Raw genomic sequence first — 27,189 nt, forward strand, 5'->3', positions numbered from 1 at the left:
GGAACATATTGGGCCACACCCTCAACAGGGCCTACAGACGGGCCCCTTTGCTTGGATTGAGACAGAAACTATACAGAAGCCCTTACATGCCCACCCTTATATGGAATGTCTGAGTGAAAATGCTGGTGGTGGGGATGAGTTATTCTATTGGTTTGGTCTATCTAGAATAGTTTTTCTCGACTGTGACACAATAATAAATTTTTCTCCAGTCAAATCATTTTTTTAAGATTATCCTTTGCTTATTATATGTTACAGTAAGCTGAGGTTTTATCGTCCTTTGCTAATAATAAAATTCTTTCCAATGATTAACCACCAGTTTTTGTGAATGAGATGGTTCATTCACCCCTGTCTCCAGCACCCCTAAGGAAACTGCCCTCTGCTGAATTAGAATAAGATAGGCCAGATGAGCTGGAGTAGGACATATCTAAGTTAGACTAGCTGGATAGAATAAGTTATGATGGGATGTCTCTCAGCCCTCTCATCCTTTGTGCTTGTTCCCCACAAAGTACCTTTCCTGTGCACAGACCCAGGGAATGAAACAAGTAGAAAAGAGATCACACTTGAAATTAAAAGGCCTAGCTTTGGCCACTGCCTCTCTCCTCACTCCCTGGATGACCTTGGACAAATCATTTGGCCTCTCGGAGTGTTGGGCTCCTGACTTCTTGAGCAGAGGTAAAAGTGATGCCTACTATACAAGCCTTCCCAAGTTTTACTAAGGATCAAGTGAGATAGTGAGTATAAAAATGTCTTCTCAACCAGAAAGTACTTATGCAGTATTAATTATATTATCATTTCCATTCTTCCCCGAAAAGTAGTTAATGTAAATGTCATTAACACCAGATTAGTAGATTGTTATATATCTTACCCTGCCTGCTAGAAATGGTAATATCCATCTGCACGTAGTATTTTGCCAAGAAGCTCAGCACTCTCATTTTTTATTTGTCTGCACTTGACAGCCCAGCTTCATTTTGCAGCTATAAAAACAAGTACCAAAAAGTTAAGTTATAAACCCTCATTTAGCCAGCAAGTCAGTGATGAAAGAGGGGTACAATAAGAGTGTAAACCAGTGACCTTCGGTAGGAGCTCTGTGAACCAACATCCAGATTAGGAGGAGGGGTGGGGACCACCAGCTAGAACACCTTTCATTTCCAGTAGCTGCCAGTAGACTCACAAGGAGATACAGCTTTGGAGGAAGGACCCACTCACTTCTCCGAGGTACACAGGAATTGGGAGTCCACAGACTTCTCAGGCCCAAATTCCGAAAAGCTCACATGTTCCTCTGAGCACCCACAGTGATCACACAGAGTTTGATGTGCAAGTGGATTGTGTTTAGAAAGTTCATTTAGTTAGCAGATGATTTAGAATTCAGTACACATTTTCCCAAGGAACCCATGTCATAAATGGGGTGAGGTTCCCAGACTCGTTCACAGAAGCTGTTACTGTCATGAGATGGGAGTCTTGGAAAGGGGGTCTTGCTGTCTGTTCAAGAGCAATGGGAAGAGCTCTTCCTTGTACGTCCCTGGGCAGAGGGCCAACTCTGAGCAGAAGTTTGAAATAAGGCAGTCATCTGTGATGGCTTCTCTCTGGCTCTTCTGCCTCTTTCCCACTGGCCACCAGGGCTACTGTGGGCTGTCTTCTGGCCAGCCCTGCCACCTACACGGCTGGATACACACTTACCCACCTCCCTCCTTACCCATCCTCTCCAGCCCCACACACTCACCCATGGGAGATGTTAGTTAGGGAAGACAATCATCACCCTGAATAAAGGGCTAGCAACCTTCCTGCCAGGTGTTGGCATTTTTCAACCACAGATCTCTGTGTGAGGAGGTGTTTTTGAATTAGGAGACCCCCCAAAGGTGGGGTATCTCTGCCTGAGGTAGTTCCCATTAAGTTTCCATTTTTCACAGATATTTCCCTTCTGCTTTTACACTGGACACTATTAACCTGTGATTCATGAATTCCCTGAAATTAAAAAAAAAGTTGTGTGTGTGTGTGTTTTAATGTTTTTCTAGTCAAAGTTAAATAGCTTTCATTCATTTCTCAGAGTGGTCAATGATCCCCACCCCACCCCCGTCCATCATGAAGAAGCACAGGTCCCAAACCTACAAATTCTTTAAAGTCTCCAAGTTTCATTATGCTTATAAGGCACCAGAGACTCAACAGTGGGGCCTAGGGGGGCATTCAGGATTTATTTTTAGGTTTGCGAGGGTTAGGTGAATGTAAACTGGAAAATCCCTATGAAATGTGTACTTCCTGCAAAAGAACTTCCTTGATTTTTTTCACTGATTTCATTTTCAGGTTAACATTCTTTGCAGCTATTTATTGGTACTTCCCTAGATCTACACAAGACAGTTTCATAGTCATCAATTCAGAATCAAAGAAAACTTCAAAATTTTTATTTAAAAACAAAACAAAACTAGAGTGTTTGCTGCTGACTCAGGGGGCAGTGGCTGCAGCAAGCCCATGTCTCCACTCTCCCTTAGAGACCTGTCCTTTCCCAGGAAGGCAGAGAAGTGGAGGGCTCAGAAGAGGGACTTGGGTGCAGAGAAACAGAATGAAGCGAAACACTTGTCCCTCACTGTAGGAACTGGACAGATGACTTAGCCTCATAAGGCATCAGTTTCCTCATCTCTGAAATGGGGAAGGTCACGTCCGCATCTTGGGCATCTCACGAGGACTCACTTGTGCCGGTCCCTATATTGAGTGCTTTGCCAGTGGTGTCTCAATACAGGCGCCTTCCATCCTTAGCATCTTCAGAGAAAACGACGTGACTTCACAGTGGAATTCATGAGATACCCCTTCCATTTGACCTCTTAGCCTGAGTTCCTTTGAGTCAATATGTATATATATGTCTCTCTACATTCTTTTAATTGTTCGCTACTACTCTCTCCACCTGTTTTACCCTTTTTACTTCCATAACTGATTAATTACCAAATAATTTAAGAAAATATTAGAAGTGAAATTTGGGAAAGAGAGACCTCTTCCTCATTTTAAGATGTGTGGCTTCTGTATGGTCATGGTGCATCGTGGTCTAAGATTGTGGTCACTGTCAGAATTCATGCTGTGCTGGGCTGCTTTTCTGCAAGTGACTCAACCTTCCCTGGCATGTCACATTTCAGAATGCTTATGCTCCTAAAAATGGTTGGACATCGCACTAAAGTTTAAGAATAACTTTTCTTGGGGCACCTGACTGGCTCAGTCAGTGGAGCGTGCAACTCTTGATCTCGGGGTTGTGGGTTCAAGCCCCATGTTGGATGTAGAGATTACTTTAAAAAAATAAAATCTTAAAAAAAAAAGGCATAACTTTTCTTTTTGCCTTACAAAAAAGCCTTGAAGAATTGAAAGTGGCCTAGGTTTATACTGTAATGTTTTATTTGCCTCCCAAATAAGTTGACAATATATTACTTTCACACCGCTTTTATTGTTTGGGAAAGACTTATTGTTTGCAGAGAGCTGTCACATACAATAACTTATTCAATGTAACAAACCTGAGAAGAGATTGTATCAGTCTTGAACCTTTTAGTTTTCAAGTGACAGGAAGGCCAACTCGAAATGGCTTAGCAAAAAAAGGAAGGTTTTTGGCTCATGTGCCTGAAAAGTCCAGACTTCAGGTATGGCTTGCTGATCAGAGGCACAAAGAATATCATCAGGACTGTTTCTCCCATCTTCTGGCTCTGTCTTCCACAGTGTTGGCTTCATTCTTAGCCAGTATGTGGTGGTTGGCTCTGGTACCTGCAGGTCCATGGGAATAGAGAGCAGGGTTCTTCCCAGGGCTCCTTCAACTCATGTATGTCTTTGAGGTTCATGAATCCAGTACTTTGCTTGGCCTGGATGGGATCACAGGCCCACCTCTGGAGCCTGGTGTGGAGACAGGGCCTCCTGAAAATGCATGGACATTGGACGGAGACTAGAGACAAAATCTGAATATTGTTTCCAGAAAATGAATGAGTGTCCACTGTAGAGATATTATTATCATTCCTCTTTTCTAGACAAGGAAGCTGATGTTCAGGGAGGTAGCTTGTCCAGATCTTACTTCAGAGAAGAAACTGAGAGGGGGTTAGACCCAAGGACTTCCGACTTAGCATCCTGTACTCTTTCTACAACTCCCATCTTTGACTGTGATGGCAGAGGAACCACTGGGCACAGTGGAAAGAGCACTGCACAGAGGGCCAAGCCTTCTCGACACACTTCTGCCCCTAGCTAAATGTGTGGGCTTAGACACGTAGTCTCTTGGGTCTCATTCTTCTTGTCTGTCAAATAGGGACGATACCTGCCTGCCAAATAACTCAGTAGATGTAGGGGAAAGGACTTTAATCGTGTAAGTTCTTTAAAAATGCAAAGCATCCTTGCCTTCTCAAAATCTATTTATGTTCTCTGTAGGTACCAGGTTTTCTTTTACAGGAATGTCAAGAAAATGTGCTTAGAACTTCCCACTTTCTAAAGTGTGCTTCACACACCTTATTGCACTTAAATTTCCCAAACAGTCCTGAAGGACAGATGAGAAACCCACCATCGGGGAGTTGAGAGATGGGCCCTGGGACAAGCAACCAATGAATGCCAGACATTGGCTTCCATCCCTGCTCGCTGTGCTCCCTGCCTCATCCCAGGAGGGCTAACCTGTTTTGATCAACTCTGGGTATATGTGATCATGAAGAATTCAGACACAGTAACATTTTGAATGTGACCTAAGACTATGTATTCTTTTTTTAATTTTTTTTTAAATGCTTATTTATTTTTGAGAGAGAGACAGTGTGAGCAGGGGAAGGACAGAGAGAGAGGGGGATACAGAATCCAAAACAGGTTCCAGGCTCTGAGCTGTCAGCACAGAGCCCATTGCAGGGCTCAAACCCACAGAAGGACCATGAGATCATGACATGAGCCAACGTCGGACGCCCAACCCACTGAGCCACCCAGACGCCCTTTAAGACTGGGTGTATTCTAATATTTTATTATGAGTTACCTGCTTAAAAAAAATTTTTTTTTAATGTTTGTTTATTTTTTGAGAGAGAGAGAGAGCATGAGCAGTGAAGGGGCAGAAAGAGACGGAGACACAGAATCCTAAGCAGGCTCCAGGCTCTGAGCTGTCAACACAGAGCCCACCACGGAGCTCAAACTCACGAGCTGTGAGATCATGACCTGAGCCGAAGTCGGACACTCAATCGACTGAGCCACCCAGGCGCCCCAAGTTACCTGCTTTTAAAATATTCTGGTTGAGTTATTAATTATTTTCATTTAGGGGTGAATAAAATAGCATCAGAGGAAACTCATGTACATAACCATAAGAAAAGAGATCTCAAGAGATAAATGACTGAAAGCACCACATTACCGTGTTAAGTACTGCTGTGAGAAAGACCTTAATGGCTCTGAAAAGTTTCTTTTCCTGCCTTCTCCCTTTATTGCCTTCATATCCAGCAGGGTGTTCTGTAGTCCTGAAAACAAGATTTTGGTGGGAGAGCTCCTGTCTGTCATCCCTTCTAAGCGTGGCTGTGAGGGGTGCTGGGAACACCACACCAGGGGCCACACTGGACTGCTGTACACCCACAGGGCTCTTTGACCTGCAGTCAGGTATCATGTCCCCAGGGACCTTCCCCTACAGTTCCAACCTAGACTAATACTGATGTCCCAGGGCCTCAGGGCTGGTGCTTGAAAGCTGAAGCAAGGTTTTCCTGACAGAAGCCCCATTTATCAGATGAGAAGGGGCATTGCCATCTGTGCTGTTTGTTCATGTTGAATGAGGTCCCTGGAGTGTGGGAGTAGCAGTGTTACTTGCCTCATCAAGCTCTTCTGAGGTGACATTGATGCATATATGCAAAGCTTCTGAAACACCCAGCTGAAACTTGGCACACGGTAGCTCATCACATCCTCCAAATATGCCCAGAATCGTCAGCAATGCACCCTCCATTAACCAACCCCCCAATCCAGGCACTACCCCATTTCAGCGTTCCCCCTTACTGCAGAGCCCTTCTAAAGTGCCCAGCCCTGCATGGCCCGGTACTATAGCCACTGGCCACATCTGGACATTGAGCATTAGAAATGTGGCGAGTCAGAAATGATGTCCTGTAAATGTCAGATGCATACCAGATTCCAGACTTAGTATAAAAATATAAAATGCCTCAATATTTTTATATTACATGCTGTAATAATAACATATATTGAGCAAAATAGTATATATTATTGAAATCTCATTTTACCAGTTTTCTTTTTACCTTTTTGTGGTCCATAGAAACTTTAAAGTCACCTACAGACCATTACATTCCTACTGGAGACTTCCGGTTTCCACTATGTCTCCACTTTGCTATTGAACACATCCATCCCAAATAGTCTTGGGCCCTAGCACTTCACCAAAAACAGCCCTTGTCAAGTCACCTTCTATTGGTTAATTGTCACTCCTAACCGCGCGGCATATTTGTGGAAGTGCTGTCACTTTCAGTGAAGCACTTTATTCTCTTGCCTCCAGGGACATCATGTTACCTTGATTTTTCTGTTTCTCCACTGATGATTCCCTCATGGACTCCTTTCCTTAATCCTCCTCCTCATCTTCTTTTTTCTTATCCAAACTCACTCCCCAGTGGACTTCATCCTCACTGAAGACTTTATGTACCATCTTCGTGGACTTCCCAGCTTTGTGTCTGCAGCCCAGACCTCTCTCTTCCTGAACCGGTATCTTAACTTCCTGCTCAGCATCTCTGTTTGGATACCCAGGAGGACTGTTCAAGTTTACATTATCTAAAATTGATTTCTTGGTTCCACATCCCCAAGCCTGCCCCTCCCCCAGTACTTCCTGTGTTGGTAAAGGCTAATTTCCTTCATCCACTTATTTAAACCACAAATCTTGGAGTCATTCTTGACTTTTCTTCTGACTAACTATATCCAGTCCGTTGACATATTCTGTTGGGTCTTCCTTCAAATTATATTTCCAGTCTAACCATTTCTTACCGTCACCAGCCTCCTGAAAGACCCCCTCCTCTCTGAGTGGACTTTTGTAGTAGTCTAATCACTGATCTCTCTGAGCCCATCTGCCCCTCAGCTGCTCCCAGAGTGATCCTTTTAAAATGCCAAGTCCATTTTCTTCCTAGAAACTTCCAATGGCACATCATCTTCCTTAGAATAAAATGTGCCATCCTTATAAAAGCCATATGTGATTTGCCCCTCTCACACACCACCACCAATGCGCACACACACACACACACACACCAGTTACCTGCCCTCCAGCCCCTTCCTCTGGTTTACTGCCCTGTTTCTCCTCTCCCTCCAAGCATGCTCTGTCTTCCTTGGTGTTCATGCTTCTCCCTGCTTATGCACACTATGTTCTCGTGGCTCATCCTCCACTCATCTCTGGGTAAAGCTCACCTTCTTACCTTCCCTCACCAACGTGCCTAATAAAGACTTTGGAGGTTTGTATTCCCTCATAACATCATAACCTTTTGACATATCATATGTGTATTTGTTTCTTGTCTTCCCCATGGAATGGAGGCTCTGTGAGAACAGGGATGTTTTCTGTGAGTCCTCATATTTTTCCACAAGGGCCTCAAAACAGTGTTTGATACAGAGTTCAGTGTTGTCTGATTGGATGATTCTGCCAGACTCTGCTCAGTTACCACGTCCATCCATGCCCCTGTAGAGTGGGCATCAGAATCGCTTGGGAGATTGCCTAAAATGCATATATGCCTTGACTCCAGCCTGTGGAGATCCAAATGCAGTAGATTCTGGGGTAGAACCCTGAACATTTTTTGACAAGCTTCCCAGGTAATTTTGATGCCTGAGGTAATTGGACCAGACTGCCAAGCACTGCCTCAGTGTACCACTTTTCATTTGTTTATCTGCTGCTCTGCTCTGTCGAGAATTATTTCATGTGTGTCAGCAGTGTTTGAATCACCTGGGAACCTAAATATAGGTCCTATAGCCCCACCCTAGATCTGGTAAATCAGAACTTCCAGGGGTGGGTCTTGGGAATCTATATTTTTTGAAAAGCTCCCTTGGTGCCAGTCTTCCCAATAGCCTTTGGGAGCCTCAGCTGTGTTTTACAGACTCCTTGAGGAGGTTATAAACTCAAGAGCAGGTGTTTCTTACATCTTTTTAGGCCAACTTCTCTCCTCATCCCTCATTAATCCAACAGTGTTCTATTCAGAAGTGATATTCAATAAGTCACTATGGAGTGAACACTTTGGTTTATCCACAATTTCAATTTACCTTTGTAACTTGTACATCAACCAGTATTCCTGACTACATTTCAGTCCAGCCCATTCTCTGATTAGAGGCAGGAAACATATCTTAGCTGCCTTGCTAATTCTGGTAGGGACTCTTTGCAGTCTTTTTGTCCAGAAATTTAAAATGTGTTTCCCAGGTCAGACCAGACAGCACTGAGGTAACATCACCCATTTTCATACTTAAACACTCACCTGTTCAACCTTCCTTTTGGGCCTGTACTGGAGCGCACATGCTTTGGCTGTCCTCAACCTCAGGGTGCATCCAGTAGACTGCAGAGCATCCCTGGGGATGGCAACAAGACCCGACGTCTTGCTCTGGAAGCCTGCCTGGGCTGCTTAGTCTCTTGAGGAAAAGTATCCCCCTGCATTAGACTCCCTGTGGGGCCTATGGCCCTGTCCTACTTCTGTGTGGTTTTGTCCTGGTTTTTGTCCTAGACACCTCTTTACAGATGGAAAGTTTAAAACTAAAAGTGTTAACCAAAAATTAATAAATGGGTGGGGAGTGGATGGAGCAGCTGATAATATATGCAGAATTTTATTCCTTGGCTAGACTCAGAGCTAGCCTCTAGGTTAAGAAGAATCACTGATGAAGGCCCAAAGAAAGCCCCTTGGTTAACCTGTTTCTTAAATATCCAAGTCCCCACAGAGTGTGTACTCTGGACTTTGGATGGCCAACTAGTAACCTTTTTTAATATATTGACTTTGTGTGTGTTCTTTGCGGAAGATGTCAGGGTCATTATTCAAGGCAGAATATAAAAAGGAGTCGTGTCATTTAGGTAAGCCCAAGAAGCACTTCCCAGCACACACTGTCTGTACCTTAGAATTTTGCCTCTGGATAAGCCACAATTGCATTTTGATGCCAGATGTGAGAAGCCATTAGTAATCAGGACAACTCCCTTGGGAAATTTTGTTCCCAGTCCCTGTTCCAGAGGATCACTGTTTCCTCTGGAATATTTGTTTGAGGGGCTCTGCAGGCTGCGATTTAGTGACAAAGGGGAATGAATTGACCTTAGAAAAATAAGAATGAAAGATTTCTAATGAGGTCTGACAGTTCAAGGACTGAAGACTGAAGAAGGAGTCTAAGCTTTTTTTATTTTCCTGCCCACCCAGTCTTCATACAAATGTAAATATGCCTCCTTCAACAAATTGCCAAATGTGGTTTTAATTTGTAAGCAGGAGACCCTGACTTGCCTTTTTCTTTTCTTTTTCTCTCTCTCTCTTTTTTTTTAAAATGAAGTCACAGGTTTTGCACTTTTTGAACTGGACTTTTCCTTCTGTCACTGCATTGCATTTTCTGTTGTCCTTTTCCTTCCAAGGACATTTTCCCTATTGTTTGTGATCAGAGGAATTTGGGATGAGAGTCAATTGTCATATCTCTTAAAGAAGTTTTTGAAGTTCCCATAGGAAATGCATAGTGCTTTTTAAACTTAGTTTAAAAAATAAATAAATAAATAAAGGCAGAGATTGAATCTAGTGTGAGATTTGAAGTGTCACCATCACGGCATCATACTTTATGTGGTCGACGCAGTATCCATTGTTGTTATTTATGACCCTGTCTGCCTTCCATTGTGGACTTCTTCAAGCCTTGGGGAATTTACATCATTCCTAATAGCAAAAGGCTTTCTGGTTCCCACAGAGCTGTTCAAAGCCTGACTCATGCTCCTTATGTTAATTGTTCAGCTCTGAAAATACAGCACTTACAGGGTGTGGTCGTAAGGGGAAAATCTACTGTACTTATAGGGCATGTTTAGAAGTGTTTCACACATAAATCTCAGTCTCTCTCCCTCTCTCTTCCTCTCCCTCTCATTTAACTTTACTGTAGCTCTGTCTGGTCAACTAGTGAGTCTTAGGGGGAGAAAGGGAGAAGCATCAAAATGCAGTATAGTCCAATAAAACCTATGGTATTCTGTTTACTAACTCTTAAAACTGATTTAGGTTATACCTGGATATGACTATGAGTGACATTGACCCAGGTCTGAAACCATAGGCGGGATTGGGGGGAGCTAAAGGTTCATGCTCAGTGGTACCCTGTACCAGTGATTGGGCAAAGGTCATAGCATCAGCCTGTGGGGCATCCAGGTATACTGATGGCTGCCGTCTACCAGGCATTCTGGGACTGCCATTGTTAATTCCAATGTAAGTCTAAAGCAAGGGACCCACTGATAATTTCCCCAAATTCTTCCTTATTTCTACAGCATGGAATTTGATGGAGAAGGATACTTATGGATACTATGGAATTTGATGGAGAAGGATACTTAGTGTCACAGGAAATGAGAGAAGTTAACACCTTGTCTGGATTATCTACTTGCTTAACAAAAAGGAAATGATTCCAAAACTATGAAATAGGTCAATGTTGGCAAATATTGGGAGTTTTTTTTACATTTTATAAGTACTTTTTTTTTAGCTTATTTCTTTATTTTGAGAGAGAGAGAGAGAGAGAGAGAGAGAGAGAGAGCGCAAGAGCGAGCATGCAGGAGGGGCAGAAAAAGGGAGAGACAGACTCCCAAGCAGCCTCTGCACTTTTAGCAGAGCCCAACACAGGGCTCAAACTCATGAACTGTGAGATCACAGTTCTCAGATGAGCTGAGATCAAGAGCCAGACACTTAACCGATTGAGCCACCCAGGTGCCCCGTTTTTATAGGTACATGTACTTCCATATGAAGCTTCCATGGGAACATATAAGAATAGATACACAGATAATCTATGAAATATGCAAAATTGTTGCAGTGCTTAGTTTAAGAAAAACTCCCAGTTTTTTAGTAGCCAAGAATCACAAACTTCAGTGTTCAAAGTATCCACTAAAATCTTAACTCTTTATGCAGCCTTGAGTATTGCAAAGGCCACATTCTGTATTTTTGTAAATAGAGAAAATGTGTGGAATTCTTAGGAATCAGGGTCCAGACCACTGTGCCAACGGATCTTAACCGTTGTCTGGAAGATCAGAGTTCACAAATATGCTGCTGCCCGGCCCTGCAGTTCTGGGCTTTGTCACAGTTTGGGCCACAGAGATATCAGATATTGGCTAAGGGTGCCTCTGTGGCTCCGTCAGTGAAGCATTTGACTTTTGATCTCAGCTCAGGTCTTCATCTCTGGGTTGTGAGTTCAAGCCCCATGTTGGGCTCTGTGCTGTGCGTGGAGCCTACTTAAAAAAAAAAAAAGGTATTGGACAAGAGTTCCCAGATGGTCTGGAACCAGTGTCCTTTCTCTTACAGCCTTGTATGTTTGTGGTGTGTATTAACGTTATGAACTGTATTGGATAGGAGTCCAAGTAAGTGACAATTTACCAAAACGTTCTAGATTTTTTAAACGTAAAATAGTCTAACACTAAGCAGTTTCATCTGGTCTTCACAAAAATCTGTTCACTGGGGCATTCAAAGTATAACTGTTTTTTCTCACGTTCAGCTAATAGATTTCTGGTTGAACCTTTGTTATCTTTTGGAGTAGACAGAAGGAGCTCTCCACGGAGCGTCTGATTATCTTGCTGAGTGTGCCGAGAGTCCACTTCCTCCCAGTGCAAAGCGCAAGAGAAATGCTCTGAAAGAAATGTAGGTCCAACAAATTCTTCTTTTTCTCCTTTTTGACTGTCCGTGTGTATGGATACATGACATGAAACCTAGAATTCCACAAGAGTTTATGGAAACCAATCACAAAACCCCCTCTGGCACCAACTTTACCCTAAGTTCCATGCTTGCTCTTCTGCCTGCCTCCTGCTTTCTGGACAATAGGGAGCAAGTTCTTGCTTCACAGGTGTGTTGCAAGGAGTAATTAATTACAAGCACTTTGAAGATGAAACACACCTGTTTGGTGGTGTGTTTCATACCACTTTCCGAGTGACTATAGGTCGATCTAAAAAAATACATTCCTTTCCTAAAATGCAGGTTCTCATTCTAAGATAATTATGATAATCCTCGCACCCCTGATCAGGAACAATAAGAACCTGTGTGTGTGTGTGTGTGTGTGTGTGTGTGTGTGTGTGTGTGTGTTTCCAGACTAAAGCTTAGCCAAAATAAATATTTCAGCTTCAGTGTTTTGAGTTTGCTTTGGTGGTTTAAGAAATTTCTTACTATTCACAAGCCTGCAAGTCTGTGTTGAAGTCAAATCTCTAGTTTCTCAATTTTCCCCCTGCAGTTGCTATCCTGTTCCTCAAAGTGAATTTTACAAAGTGAGTGAAGTTTACATTGTCTTTTATGTGTGCTGTAGAAAAAGTGTGTGTGTGTGTGCTCATTCTTGCATACAAACACACACATATGATATGCTTTGGATGTATCTGAACATTTGCTTCTGGGGAAAAATGTCAACATATCAAATTTAGGCAATATTGACCCTTAACATCTGAAATGTATACTTGTCTTCCTTAGTTAAAATAGATCCATCATAACTCGAGTATAACTACAGTGATAACCTAGTGATCAATAAACAAAGCCTGTCCTCATATATCCTAATAACTAATCCTAGTGTGTCTGTTGCTTGATCCAGTCTGAATTTAAACATCTCACTCAGGGACTTTTCTGGATTTGCTTGGGAGGTAAGGGAGAAGGAAAGGTAGCCCAAGCTCCTTCTCCAGGGATAGGCAATGTGTCAAGGGCAGCTTTACGAAACAAAACAAAAAATCTTTCTTTGTTTTAGTGTGAGAAGAACTGAAACAAAAAGCAGCGTTGTGAGCAAATCACGGAGCAGCCGGGACATTGGGGGAACAGCTAGTGACCTAGTGATTGCAGAGATAGCGAGGAGGAGGGGTGACAGTCAGGCTTCAGCCAGTCCCCCATCAGAGTCCACAGGACAAGCAGAAGATAACATAAAGGCAGCTGAGAGCCACTGGGGGCTTCCTGTTCAAAAGCTGGAAAATGTTCATCAGACCCAGCCAGAAGACGCTAGCAGCCAGCAAAAACCTCATCATGGGGAGTGGTCAGAGACAGGGCTTCTAAGCAGGAGCCCCGTCTGTAGCTGTGAGTCAGCATCGCCAGGTCCAAAACAAAGTCCACAAGGGGCCAGAACACAACAGAAACGCAGGAACCTCGGCTCTGCGGAAGACGTCGACCACCACAAGAGAGTTTCTCTTGGAAGTGATCGATTAGTCCCAAGAGAAATAATAGGGGAAAAAAGCAAAGCTGTCAGGGTTTTGCCAACTTCAGAGCTGTCGGATCCGGGGTTACTTTTGAAACAAGGTTTGGCAAAAACGGCGTCTAATGAAGAGTTGCATGTTTTGGAAAATCTCTCCTCTGGACATCTTACGAAAAATAAGCTAGGGCAGGCAGAGCAAACTGGCTCAGCCACAAACACTGAAAGATTATCTGCACTCCAGGGCAGTCCAACCAAGAAAAGAAAGAAGCATGAAAGAGACCACTAACTTACTAAAGGGGATTGCAGAGATGTAGTTGGGTCTATAGTGGCTGAAGATGTGGAAAGAGAGGGGTCTGTGTAGATGCTGTGATTTTAAAGGAATTAGAATGATTATTTTGTACCGAAAATGTGTATCTGTGTTAGTGTTAGTTTTCAATGCATTCATCTTCAGGAGGCTATATGATTTTTCTAACAATGTTGCTACTTTCTCATACTTTATAACTGTCTTCAGAAAGTTATTTTAGTGAGAAATGGCCATTCACCTTGTCAAGGATGATCCCATTCTTGAAGGACCTGCCTGAAGAAACCAACCATGTGCTTTCTTGGCCCATCACTGTGCACACCGTATGATGGGCTATATGAAGACAGGTCCATAGTGCAATATCTAGGGGTACAATTTCTCCTCCTGTTCCTCAGCCTGAATTGAACAGAAGTGAAGGAACAGGCTAGCCTAGCCGTCTTCAACATCTGGTTCTGGGCCCAGCATCACTGTCTAAAAATATGTTAGAAAGGCCCATCTTGGACCCCACCCCAGGCCTACTGAATGAGAAACCCTGGGTGATTCTGAAACATGCTCAAGTTTGAGAACCACTGGACTAATTGGAGACTCCCTAGTGTTTCTTTCCTCAATACTGGCTACCATGGCCTCCAGCTCATCAGCTGGGGCCCACATGTGGACATGCACACCCTTGTGCTCCCTCAAACTTGTAAAACACCTGGGTTCAGCCTATGAGCAGCTCTGTTCCCAGGTTCTCTACAGCACGGTGGCCGCTGCACCCACAAAACTGTTAATTACCCTAAAATTACTAGAAGTTTATGGCTAATTTGACCTTGCATTAGAGGAAGAAAGTAGAGGGACAGGCTTGCTCTTGCTTGTAGCTCAGGCGTGTCCCTGCCCCTGCACTTGCCCCCACCTCTGAGATTTTGGTTAGGTTCAGGAAGGATTCGAACCCAAGGGGAGCTCAGTGGCCAGAGTTTCCGGTTTCCCATTTGGAAGGCATCACAGGCAGTTTCAGTTTCAAAACAGGAGCCTTCCGTTTGCACTGTCACCCACTAATGTCTCCAGTGGGCTTGCTGAAATGTCAGAGTGAATCATAGCAATGACTTATTTTGGATGGACACCTACTAAAGATTTTGTTAACCCAGTTTCATTCTAAAATAGGGGAAAAAAACATATTCACAGGCCACCCATCAAATACATCTTTTTTTCTACTCAACATTGTGTGGTCCTTTGAAGTAGCACCTCCCTAGTAACAAGGAAAATCAAGTATATTCCCAAAGTGTTGGAGTTAGCAGAAAAATAACCCAGAAAAAGCCTAATGTAATAAAAGAATATGGAAACAGACACAGTGTTGGTGGTTTGTGCTTAAGACTAATTATGGTTACTCCTAGCTCATTCTGTGCTTCCCCATGTCTCTTTTCCCACTTGTGTTGTAGGGTATTACTCACTAAGAGGCAGCCATATTTCATGGCACCATCTTGGGTCATGAAGTTCAGTGTTGGTCACTATACTTGGCCATGAATGTAGATCCTATTCCTTTGATATTCCCCACCTTGCCTGGAAACCTGTTCCCTTCATGTGGTCCCAGCCTCATGACCTTCACTCACCGGGAATGTGGCCCCATGCACTGGCGTCCTTTCCTCTTCCCATCCCTAGGTTTTTTTTCCTGCTCTTAGCTGATTCCAAGCAAAGCATTCTGTGGGAAAAGAGGGAACCCAACAGGATACTAACCACAGTGGAGCAGATTGTGCTCATCCAGTTGGGGTAGACTGCACAGGATGGAAACCTCAATCTCCATGGTCTGTGGGGGGCCCCTGCTGTTAGAGAGACAGCAATTCTAGGTGTGCTGTTCACTGAAGACAGGAGCACAGTGTGTCCTTGAATCTTCTTAAACAGAATTACTGGAACGGTTTCAACAGGGCACAAGTAATAACCCTGGTGACCGGCCAAGAAACAATAAGCTCCCTGGAAAAGAGTCTAGAATAAAAGACAACCATTTCAGTGCAATAGTTGCTGCCTAACGTACACCTAGAAGGAGATGTTTGAAATGGAGGCAGCAGAGAAAAGCTTTTAATTGAAAAGTTTTTATTTCATTTGTTAACGGGACAAAGCCAATACTTGTGATTTAGTGATTCTCTTTCAAGAACAGCCTTGGCTTTAGGGTTTGGTATATTCGTGAAATAACAATTACTGTGACCTAAGAGGGAAAACAGTACCTTGGGTTGTAGATTGACTGGTCTTTCTCACAGCCTGCATGTATATGGGATTTTCACAGGGTTAATGGAGGGAACAGCTCTCCACTCCGCACTATGGCATGTGTTTAAGGAATTTTGCCTCTAAGCATTTTTCTTCCACATGTCTGAAACACCCCCAGATCTCTTGTTACTTGAGTGGTTGTGTGATTCTTTGGATGTTTGGAAGTACAAAGGGGAAGATGGCTGCCAGGTTTTGCTTATTAGCTGGGAAATGCAGAATTCTCTACTCCTGGGAGTGGGGTGTGTGTTGACGTTCTTTATAATCTTATAAATTCAGCATCTGAAAATCAGAGCCTGTCAGTATTCTTAATCAAAAAGAACACAGTCTTCAACCACTTACTTAACAACCCAAATTAAATTTATTTTCAAGTCCCTGTAATTCTGATGCTTCGGAGAAATGTTACAGTTTGAACTCCCTAACTTTCTCAGTGGCATTATGGCTTCTAAGTCGCATCCCTGTGCTTTCAGATGGCTTTTTTAAAAAATATATTGATGTTGGATTTTGTGTTGTTTTTTTAAGGTCCATAAACAAGAAATGTCAGAGAATAGTCAGTGTGATTTTTCTTACACGTTTTTTTTTTCTTTGCTGCTAGAGGTTAACTATCATCTAGATATGCATATAAATTGTTAAATGCAAAGAAGCAACCATTTGGGGAGAGAGAAGTGAGTGCTGCAGCATTTTTGTTTACTTATGTTAGTATTAAAGAAGTAAGAAAATGTATTTTATTTTTTATGACAAGAATCATTAAAAACTCTGTTTTGTTTTGTTTTTAATGTTTATTTATTTTGAGAGAGAGAGAGCGAGCGAGCATGAGCAAGCCTGAGCTGGGGAGGAGCAGAGAGAGTGAAAGAGAGAATCTCAATCAGGTTCCATGCCCAGTTCAGAGCCTGATGTGCAGGGCTACATCTCACAACCGTGAAAGCATGACCTGAGCCGATATCAAGAGTCAGACGCTCAACCTACTGAGCCACCCAGGCGCCCCTCTAGTTTGATTTATGGAGAATATAGCTTGTTTGTGAATGAGATATCTCAAGATAGGTCTTGGGGACAACAATGGGATCACAGTCAATTGTTTGCTTCTTGTGTCATGTTTGGATTTTAGCATGAGGTGTGCGTCTTATGGCCTTTGACTTTAGAAAGAGCTTGGTGAGGGCAGAGCACGTAAGGGAAGAAAACCTCTGTGCCCAAAGGAGTGGCCTGAGATCCCAGTGCCACTGTTGCCAGTTTCCTTGAACTCCCTCTTGGCAGGTCCCACCGTAGTATTTCCACAAAATTGTAGTGAGTGGCCTTCCTTTTGAGGTAACAAATGCCTTTCCCGTGAGCCAAAAATTCTCTCTTCAGTGTTCTGTGACTCGAATATGGAAATCATTTTAATTTCTTCTTTTCTCTTATGAGGAAATTTCCATGCTTGGTTTGTTAAGATGACAGAGTTCATTTCTTGTTACTGAAACACGAATGAATTGAAGCACGGTGGAGCAAGTAGAAAATCAAAATTAAGCTGATTTCCGTTAAATAGTTTAAAATCTTCCTTAAGTACAAAGTAAATCCAGCATTGTAAAGTGAAGTTAATGCAGATAATTACTCAGGACAGAAGTCTAACTGTATCATTGGTATTACAATTTAATGATACAATTAAATTCTTAGAAATCTGCGCAACTCCTAATTTGGTTTCTATATTTATTTAACAAGATGAGGAACAAATATATGTCAATGTGTGCGCTTAACAGAGGGAACTTGAATGGATGAAGTTAGTTATTACCTTTAATTGTTTCAGAAATACTCAGTACTGGACTTTAATCATATTCAGTAAGTTTTATTATGTAGCATGATATTACCATGAATTACTTTATAATCGCCATTAGAATTACTTATCAAAAACCTTGATTCTTTAATTAAACAACAATCAATAAAACCATACATATGACCCCAAGCATCTGATCAGGTGACTATAGGTATGGATTTGACAGGATAATTTTCTTTAGTCAAGTTAGAAAGCCAGACACTGCAGCAATCCCTAGAGGAGCTCTTTTTTTCCATTGCCCATATCCTGTCATTTGTTTTGTTTATATAAGTAGTTTAAATAGTTGTATGTGTCTGAAAGTACATGGGTGAAAGTAGTATGTAGAGGAAATGAACCTGCTTTATGAATAAAAAGTAAAATTATTCTCAAAAACTAAATTTGTATGTATCACTTTTCTTCAAAACGAGCGACCCCCAAGGAATATACATCCCAGATGCCCTTTTCTGAACATGCTATTTAAAATTATATTCTGTTAGAGACTTCTTCCTCCTTGAAGCAACCCTGAGGTTTTGAACACTGTGTTGAAACAATCCAAGGAGCTCTGCTTCCAAACCGCTGGTTCTAAAGTTGTAGGTTTGGAAAACCCTGTGTGGGGTGTTGTGATTAAATGGGCCCCTAAGATTTTGGGGTGGTCTTTACAATGCAAATATGTTCCCACTTCTCCCAATTGTGAGCTAAGATAGATCCCTCTTGTGAGAGGTTAAAGTATGCAACCTTGACTCTCTTCCAGAGATCTTGACATCTCCCAAGCGGATTCATTTCCATTTTCTAAGTGGATCTAGTCCTTGTTCATCACTGAATGAAGTCCTGGGCCAGCTCTTTCTCTACACTGCCTTTTATGACAGGATCCCAGGCCTCTCTGATTGTTTGTATACGTATCTCCCCTTGGATCTGTACAGAATTTTTCCAAGGCATTTCAATCTGAAGTTGGAATAATACATTTGGATAGCTGTTCATGAAATACTGAGAACCATTGCAGCTGATAAAGCAAAAGCGCCTTTCGTAGTGTTTTGCTCATGCCGGCACACTGGCCAGCCTTGCCCACAGGCAGCTGACCTGCCTCGGACCTGGGGTCTGGCTGGGGATCCAGAGACTCTAGATGGCGTGGTGCTACCAGCTGCAACCCTGGGTTCAGGCTGCTGCTTTGCCACTAATTGGTTTGTGTGCTTTAGGACAAAGTCACTTAACCTCCCGGGCCTCAGTTTCTCCCTTTGTCAAACAAAATGATCTCTAATATTTTAAGCACCACACTTAAGGTAAATATACCACTCCGATGTGTTAATTTCCGCATCCATTTAAAAACAGGTTTTTTGTACTGGCCACATATTGGGATTACCTGAGTAGCTTCCAGTTAAATCCGAATCCTTGCAATTTGGCCTGAGTATTGGCAGTTTTAAAAGCTCCTCAAATAACTGATTCTCATGAGAAGTCACAGTAAAGAATTATTGTTTTAAAATGTAGGGTGTGTGTAGGTTTAAATACTGGATGTTGAAAGAGGCAGGGTGTGCTCTGAGCAGAGAGTATCCTTTAAACGAGGGGCTTTCTGCAGGTCAGAAGTGTGCCTGCTCTCAAATGAATGAGAAAGGCTTTGGTGACGAGGTGTCAATACGAGTACATTTTAATCATACAAAGAGATGTGTCTTGTCTTCTCCATGAGGCCACGTTCGTAATGCTGCTTTCGACCCGACACATCAGAGCAACTTCATCTTTGCCAACACTGAGAAATTGTTGCCCTTGTACAGCAGATGAGGTTTTAAAGCACCTAAATAATTGTCTAAGGTTTGCCTTTGATCCATGATCATTAATATCACTAATAAGCTCTCAAAAAGTGCGTGTGAATCTCAAGTTCACATTTGGCAGGGCAGTGGAAGAATGAACGCTTTTAAAATAGTTTGGCTCAGAAAGCACATCTGAAATAACCCTGTGGGAAAATCAGGAGAATTTCTCATCCTCCAAAGGATTACCTAGGATGAGATGCTGACCTTGTATTTTAAGTTCAGTTGCATTTCTTAAAACCTCATTCATTACCCAGCCTGATTTATTTTAGTGGGTGAAGTAGGCTGTGGGAGGGGACTCTGGTGATGTACAGTGTTCATGTTTGCCTTTTGTTTTCTCCACAGTTCCCAAAAGATCAGAACATATACATATATTTCTTTAAAACATGCACACAGGCCAGCTTCCTCACGAGATTTACCACAGCTTTCCTCTCAGAAATTCGAGCTGAAGATTGTCTCCTCTTCAGGCTTCTAAAGCGATCCAGCCCCAAAAGGCTGAGTGTGCACAGGGTGAGCAGAGCGCTGACCTCCACCGGGGAGAGGTCAGTTCAGCACACAGGACTCAAAAGGGAGGAAGAAAAAGCCACTCCTCAGCAGGGAGTTTGACTTGCTTTAGGGCAGAAGAGATTTTATAAATAAGTTCCCAGTCTCCCACGCCCTCTCACCAGCTCTTCTATTACTAGTCCTGTCTCTGTGCTTAGACATACACACACACACACACACACACACGTACAGATATACATGTGCTTGCACACAGACACAACTCTTACTTCCACTTGCTGCCTCACATTCCTCTCTCCACCTACCCTGGGACCTGTGGGTTGGACTGGCAGACCCTTCTCCAGAGGAGGCAGGTGATGGATTGACTGGGAATTTTTCTAAGCCCAGTGGCTTTGAAGGACTTTTCTCTTCCTCCCTAACATGCTCAGCTGGTGAGAAGCATGCAGAGGGCTCTTTCTCAAACCCACTGTGGGTGCCTGTGAGGATGAATACCAGCCCATCATTCCATTTATCAGGGGGAGAAGGTGAAATGGTGAATTAGGGTGACCTACAGCCTTGACGTGGCAGACTGGGTGTTTGGGCTGTGTTCCCAGTAGGAGGAGCCTAGAAGGCCCTTTGGTAACAATGCCAGAATGAATCGAGGCTTATGAAACAACAGCACTACTTGGATTTGTATGTCTCCCCCCCCCCCCCTTAAAATGCTTCCTGGTGAGCCTTTTCCCAGTGCTTTGTGCTCAGCTTGGTGACTGTCAGAGTGGAGGTTGCAAGGACAAAGCCTGTGACATCTAGAGAAGTGTCCTCCAGTGGCTCCCCAGTGAAAAGTACCCATCAATACGAGAGCACTCCTGGTAGCAAAAGCTCTCCATGTCAGAGTTGTAGGGGGATCTGCTCTTGGGGTTCTTGTTTTGACACTAATTATCTCTAGCTGGAAGAGCCTTGTGGACTGCACCTAACATCTCTATACAGGCTCAAAGACAAGCATACTGTCCATCTGTGAATTTTCGGCATCAGCTCAGCTTTGCTTTCTCTTGAAGATCGTATTTCTCAATACTGGTTTATCAAATTGCATGTTATGGGTTCTGGCTGTTGTTCCGCACATTTATAAGGTCTAATTCTAGGTCCTGGCAACGCTTTAGAAAAGCTTGCTGAATCTGAGAGAAACCTTAGCTTTCTGCCACTCGTTATGTGTGTCCACCTAGGCCAGCTGCCCCTATGAGGGCAAGCTCAGGAAAGAGAATCTGGTAGGAGAGAACGTTAGGCTTGATGTTTAGCTCCTACTCGTCCAGAGGAAATGGCCACTGTGTTGTGAGGACAACCGAGGAAGAAACTTCAATCTAGGGAAAGGATGCTTGGTGGGAGAGTCATCCAATCCTCTGATAACATCATCTAAAAAACAAGTCAAACATTATCACCTTCCATAAGGAGAGAAAACTGGCCCAAGACCGTGTGTTTTGGAGTCCTCCAAGGCCAAGTACCTGAGCTTACCTCATTTGGCTCTAATTATGTAAAATGGTGGGGAGGATAGATATGGAAGACAGAACCATGTTCTATTATATAGAGGCTGTAGAGATCTGTCTACACTGGCAGAACACAGACTGCGGTAGAATTTAATTGTGAACCAAAGTTTTTTGTGGTCCCGTAGTTCATTCTTGCATGAGTTTTTCTTTCTTCTACACTGATTAGCAAGCACTGAACTGATTGGGGAAAAGCCAATGACTTGTGTTGTCAAGACCAAATACAGCACCTACATGTGACGTAGCCGGGTACAACTCCCTTTGGAAGAGAACTTTGCTGTTGCTGTGTAACAGCCATAAACTTAGCAGCTCGAAATAGTGCAAATTGATTGTACCACAGGTTCTGACACTTTTTAGCTAGATCTCTGCTTCGGGTCTCCTGAGGCTGGAATTAGGGTATCACCCAAGCTAGGCTGTATCCTCATCTGGAGGCCCAACTAGGGAAGGACCTATTCCCACACTCCCTTGGGTTTCTGGCAGAATTCAGTTCCTTGCAATTGTGAGACTGGGGCTCCATTGTCCTGCTGGTGGTTTCCCATAGGAGTTCACTCAGCAGCTAGAGGCCACTCTTTGGTCCTTGCCATGTGGCCTCCTCCATCCCAAGAATGGAGAAACCTCCCTTGTGCTGAATCTCTTCCATTTTGTATCTCCGCTTCTCCTTCTGTGATCAGCCAGAGGAAACTGCTTTTAAAGAGCTCCTCCTGTGATTAGGTCAGCCCCACTTGGAAAATCTCTGTATTTTAAGGCCAACTAATTTGGGACTTTAATTACATCTGCAAAATCCCTTCACAGCAATACTTGGATTAGTGTTTGATCAAATAACCAGGGCCTAGGAATCTCTGGGGGCCATCCTGGATTTCTGTTTAACACCAGATCCAGCAGCCATTATTTAGCTCTTCTCTGAACGGGGCCCAGTGGTAAGAACAGAGAATGCCGTTGGAATCTAGCTGGATTCCTTCATCTTGTAGTGGACTCGACATCCTATCCCAGGATGCTTAGAGAAATAGAGCAGCAGTCTTTCTTCTTCCTGCAGCCCTTGTCATGAATCTGAGCAGCACACACTTGGTCATCACCATTTCACAGATGAGGAAACTTAGATGCAAAGAATTGTGGAAACTTTCCAAAGTTAGTAAATAGCAGAGCCTAGGATCCAGGTGTGTCCACCCCAAAACCCAGAAATTCTGTTGGGCCGCAGTTGTGTAAACCTAACACTGCACGTGGAGAAAATCCCATGCCAGGAATCGGGAAGGAAGAGCTGTGATTGGAATCAAGGAAGTCTGGCTCCAAAGCGTGTGCCGTTGCCACTCGGCACGCGGCCTGGCTCTGCACCCCGAGGAGGTGAAAGCCACCGGCCACCGGTCAGGCACATGTGGAGACACAGAGCCCTGGAGGAAACGGTCAGGACCTCTTTTGTTGAGTGTTGTGTTGAGAGCTCACAGGAAGTGCAGAAATAATGGGGCTGTGGATATGGGGGATGCCGGAGGCTGGGGTGAGGCCTTACCCACCCCCTTTGGGCCCCTTCCCACTGGCTTTCCTTTTCCTCTCACTTTTTCCTTAGTTTTGTGCAGACTTGTAGCAGTTTCACATTCGTGCTCTCTCTTTTCTGTTTTGTGCCGATTCTTTTTTTTAATTTAAAAAATATTTGTTTAATATAATTTATTGTCAAATTGGCTTACGTACAACATCCAGTGCTCATCCCAAGTGCCCTCCTCAATGCCCTGATTCCTTTTTAAAAACACTTCCAAAAACCATCCCAGCAAAGCCAGGGACAGCCCCCTGAGGATATCTGATCGTTACTGTCCTGAACTTGGAGGGTTTATGTTTCTGTCTCCGGGACGGGATTTTTCCAAGGCATTGAGCGTGGGTGCCTCAGCTCAGAGGAAACTTTTGCATAACATGTAGTTCTGGCCTACCCTGACATGACAAACAGGTTACAGATGACTTGTGGGATGAGTTCCTAATCCCTCAGTGGTGGGTGGGGAGAATGCGGGGGAGTAGGCTTTTTGGGGTGTTGGGTGGAAGAAGGAGAGCTGCCCACAGGCAGTTCTAGGAACTCCCAGATGTGTCTGTGCTGGCCCAGATGCACACTGAAGGTGGCGAACTTAATCACATCCAAGCAACTCGGATTTTAGCACTTTTTTAAATGCTGAGGTGAGTTTTCCATGAATAACCTGGAAGTAGCCTGCCAAGGGAAGCAGGAGTGTTTAGAGAATGTGGGATGAAGCCTAATTATAATTGCCATCACCTGACACGGGCCAGGGCCCTTCCAGTTCCCTTTCATACACAGAGCAGCACCGATGTCCTGAAGAGTGTAAGATGTGCATGCATGTGCGTGTGCGTGCATGCGTGTGCTATGTGCATGTGTGGAGAAGGATGTACTGAGTGGGGCTGTCAGTTTCTGAGCCTCCTTTCCTGCAATTTTATTTTCTAATTCTATGAAGCAGAAACTGAAAAGGAAATCTGAAGCTGCCCAAGAACAAAGGGACAGGACTTAGACTGCCTTTGGTTCAGAAAATACCTATTGCTATCAGATTTATAAAGATGTCACTTTCTAGGCAAAGCCTGCAAGAGGGAGACACAGCTCAGATTGACGACAGGGTCTTTGTGGCAGCTCTCTGCAGCCTCCCTTGAGGCTTTGCAGCCTCCTTTTTGTTAATTACTGATGTACCGATTTTTTACCTTTGAAATTCACACCAAAGGCAAGATCCCTACATAAACCTGGCAAATTCCCAGAAACTGCAGCAACCCAGGCAGCAGGAGCCTAAGGTTCTAGTTCCAGCTGTTGCCAACCCTGTGTGTGTCCTTAGACAAGTCCTTGAACCTCTCTAGACCTCAGTTTCCCCTCCTGGGAAAGTAAGGTGGGTTGGATCCTTTGACAGGTAAGGTCTCCAATTGCATGAATATCCAGTGAGTTCAGAATGAAAGCTTTTCAACTGCAGGTTTCTCAGCACTGATGAAAGGAAGCAGCTCTGCACTCTTCATTCAGGTGCAGAGAGTGGGGGCCAAGCCATGCAGTTGGCTGAGTAGTCATTAAGAAGCCAGCTGCAAACTTGTATCCCCCTCAGGGACTCTGGAGGAGCCCCACTGGCTCTGCCAGGAGAGCTTCTCTTTAAGACAAAGCTGTTACTTTCATGTTGCTGGCATCTTGTTCTGCTCTCCGGATAAGTCAATGCTTGGGTGCCCTGGTGTGGACACTGCAGGGGAAGGTGACGGGATGGGGGTGGGGGGCAGCAGGCAGGCCACAGTTCCAGGTTCTTATTGGTTTCAGAGCCCTTACTCTCCATGTTAATTTTCCTGACTTGGGCATATCACAGGTTAATACCAGACCCATGCATAATGATACATAATTTAAGACTTGTAAAAGCTGCCTAGGACTTGAAAGAAACACTCTCTAAGCCAGGAAGGTTGTGCCTGGCATGCAAGAGCAAGTAATACAGGTAGAATTTATATCAAAAGCAAGGGAACCGCGCCCTTTTGACACGATCTCAAAGGGTACCGTGCAGGTGTGCCGGCCCCTCTGCTGCCAGACAGCAGTCACCAGGGCCCCACAAGCGTCACCCCCACTTGCCCTTCTGCTTAACAGCCATCGGAAGGCACTTGTTCACAAAGGGAAATTCGTTATTTTTAATAGTCCCAGAAATATCTCATGTATTTGAAGTGATGCAACAAGATTGCCCTAATGATTTCTAACCTTTGTTTTTAAGACTTCTGGGGCCAGAACCCTACAGAACTGCCTTGGGGCACCCTTGTACCTCCAATAACCAAGCTGTCTTTTGGCATTGTTGGAGACTGACATAGCCCGGGCCGGGATGTTTAGCTGCTTGTGGGGTGGAAAAAAAAAATGTCAAGAAAAATAATTGTTGTTTTTGCAAACTATCTATTTAAAAACAGAACCTCAGGAAGCAGATTTCTGTTCCAATGCTAGGATGAATCAGAGCTCACAAAGTATAAATACACATTAGCAGGAGGAGGCTTCCCATAACCCAGTGCTTGTGTGTCTTCCCAGACCAGGAACCTCTGAACTCCCGCTTCTCATTCCCAGTAGAGGCAAGAAAGAGCCGCAGCGGAAATGACAGAACATTGCCCAGCCCAAGATGCAAGCTTCTGTAGGTCTGTGGGACCTTTTTATTCTTTAAAGGCAACTGCTTTTTAGCCTCACACTCACTCACTTTTGGATAGACAGGTGTACACTGTTTAGAAAGGTGGGAAACCTATGCTCTGGTTTCCTTGGCTCTTTGGTACATAAGAAATATTACCAAATAACTTCGCTTTGACTCACTGACCCGTCAGATCAGCCAATAAATATGACCACAACTTGCTCAAGGGGCAGTATAATTATTTTACTTAAAAATGATGTCAGGTGGCAATTTAGCAACAAACTGGCTTCCAGGGTACTTAATTCAGTTTAACAAGGAGGAAAAAACATTGTAATTAACGAAGAGCTTATACTTTAGTACTTTAGTAGAGTTGTTCTTAAATTTTACTATACATATGCCAGAGAAGAAGGGGAGGAGGGGAGAGCTTGTTGAAAATACAGATTCCCTGACCCCACTGATGACTCTTGCACTGGGCCTGGGAGTCTGCATTGAGAAACCTGCTTGTAAGTTATGCTTCTGATTGTCGCCCAGTCTCACCGGACTTTTAGTCAATTAAGATATACCCACCCACCCCCTTTTCTATTCTGGTTTTACACTGTATAAGTCTAGAATGACAGCACAACCAGCTTCAAGATAATTCCTTCTAGAGTTTCATGGTATGGTCTAATGCTAGAGTCTGAGTCAAGTTTCCAGACTAAAAATTCTTTGCCTTCCAGGGTTTGCTTAAAGAAGGTCCAGAACATTCATGGGGAATAGGAAAGGTATGGATTCCCTTCTTTTCCACCCTGTCCCCAAGATAACCAGGGCTCCCTTGCCTGATTACTTTTACCTGGAGAAAGGGGGAAATTGCCCTTTACGATTAAGGTCCTGGCTTTGAGCCATGCCCAGAGGAGCCTGATCTCTGCAGTCTTACTAGTGAGAAGACTTCTTAAATGTGAATCTCAAGATCACTTCCCTTCTGGTATAAAGAATGGCAGAGGCTCATTAAACTTTTTTTCTTTCTTGGCACAAAAGTATTTGGCAACTACCCAAGGAATTCTGGGGTCCTGAAAACTCCAAGTTCACAAACCATCAGAGCAAGGTATTGCTTCAGGATGGTGTTTGAATTCAGCACTGCTAAAGCACACTGTGTCCTGCCTCATTGGGTCTGTTCCAGAGCCCTTCTCCCTCCCTCTTACCCCACCTTGCAGAAACCAGCCGTCCACCGGCAGAGATCATGGACAGAAAGTATTGCTGCACCAGGGCAGGGAGATGTCATGGGAATCCAGCCTCGCCGGTGTCCGGGTCTTTCCAGCTATCTTCCCAGCCAGCCAAAACGCACTGTTCTGGACTCTGACTCCTCATTGCTCACGCAAAGGAAGCCAGGGATATTTTTAAAGCCCGTCGCCCCTTCTTAAACAAGATGCCCATCAGAGAACATAGTTCTTAGCCTGGTAGAAGAAAACTGTTTCCCAAGAATGAAAGAATAACACCACTCTGAAAACCAGAGGTGGGCAGATGTCATGAATGGTGTGGCGCTGGGGGACAGTTCCAAGGAGGGGAAGCTTTGGAAGCTTCTGGGGAAGCTCGCTAATAAGCAGCAGGGAACTCCTGGCAACTCCACACAGCTACTGAAAGCCATCCACATGCCCTTCACCATGGTTCATCCCTGGCTGCAGAGGTACCAGAGACCAAGCTTCCCCAACCCCACCTGTGA

At 43.9% G+C, this 27,189-nt stretch overlaps 1 protein-coding gene across 2 annotated transcripts in view; it reads left to right on the forward strand.

Annotated features, from left to right (window-relative positions):
* LOC122215812 (SLX4 interacting protein) overlaps positions 1-16,460 on the forward strand; it is a 179,616-nt gene extending 163,156 nt beyond the window's left edge. For both annotated transcript variants that reach the window (XM_042931616.1, XM_042931615.1), the window contains exons 7-8: positions 11,653-11,753; positions 12,835-16,460. In XM_042931616.1, coding sequence (XP_042787550.1) covers positions 11,653-11,753; positions 12,835-13,555 — 822 coding nt within the window. In that variant the 3' untranslated portion in view covers positions 13,556-16,460. The remainder of the gene's footprint in view (positions 1-11,652; positions 11,754-12,834) is intronic.
* The last annotated feature ends 10,729 nt before the right edge of the window (positions 16,461-27,189 follow it).

The sequence above is a fragment of the Panthera leo genome, chromosome A3, assembly GCF_018350215.1.
Source record: "Panthera leo isolate Ple1 chromosome A3, P.leo_Ple1_pat1.1, whole genome shotgun sequence".
Lineage (NCBI taxonomy): Eukaryota > Metazoa > Chordata > Mammalia > Carnivora > Felidae > Panthera > Panthera leo.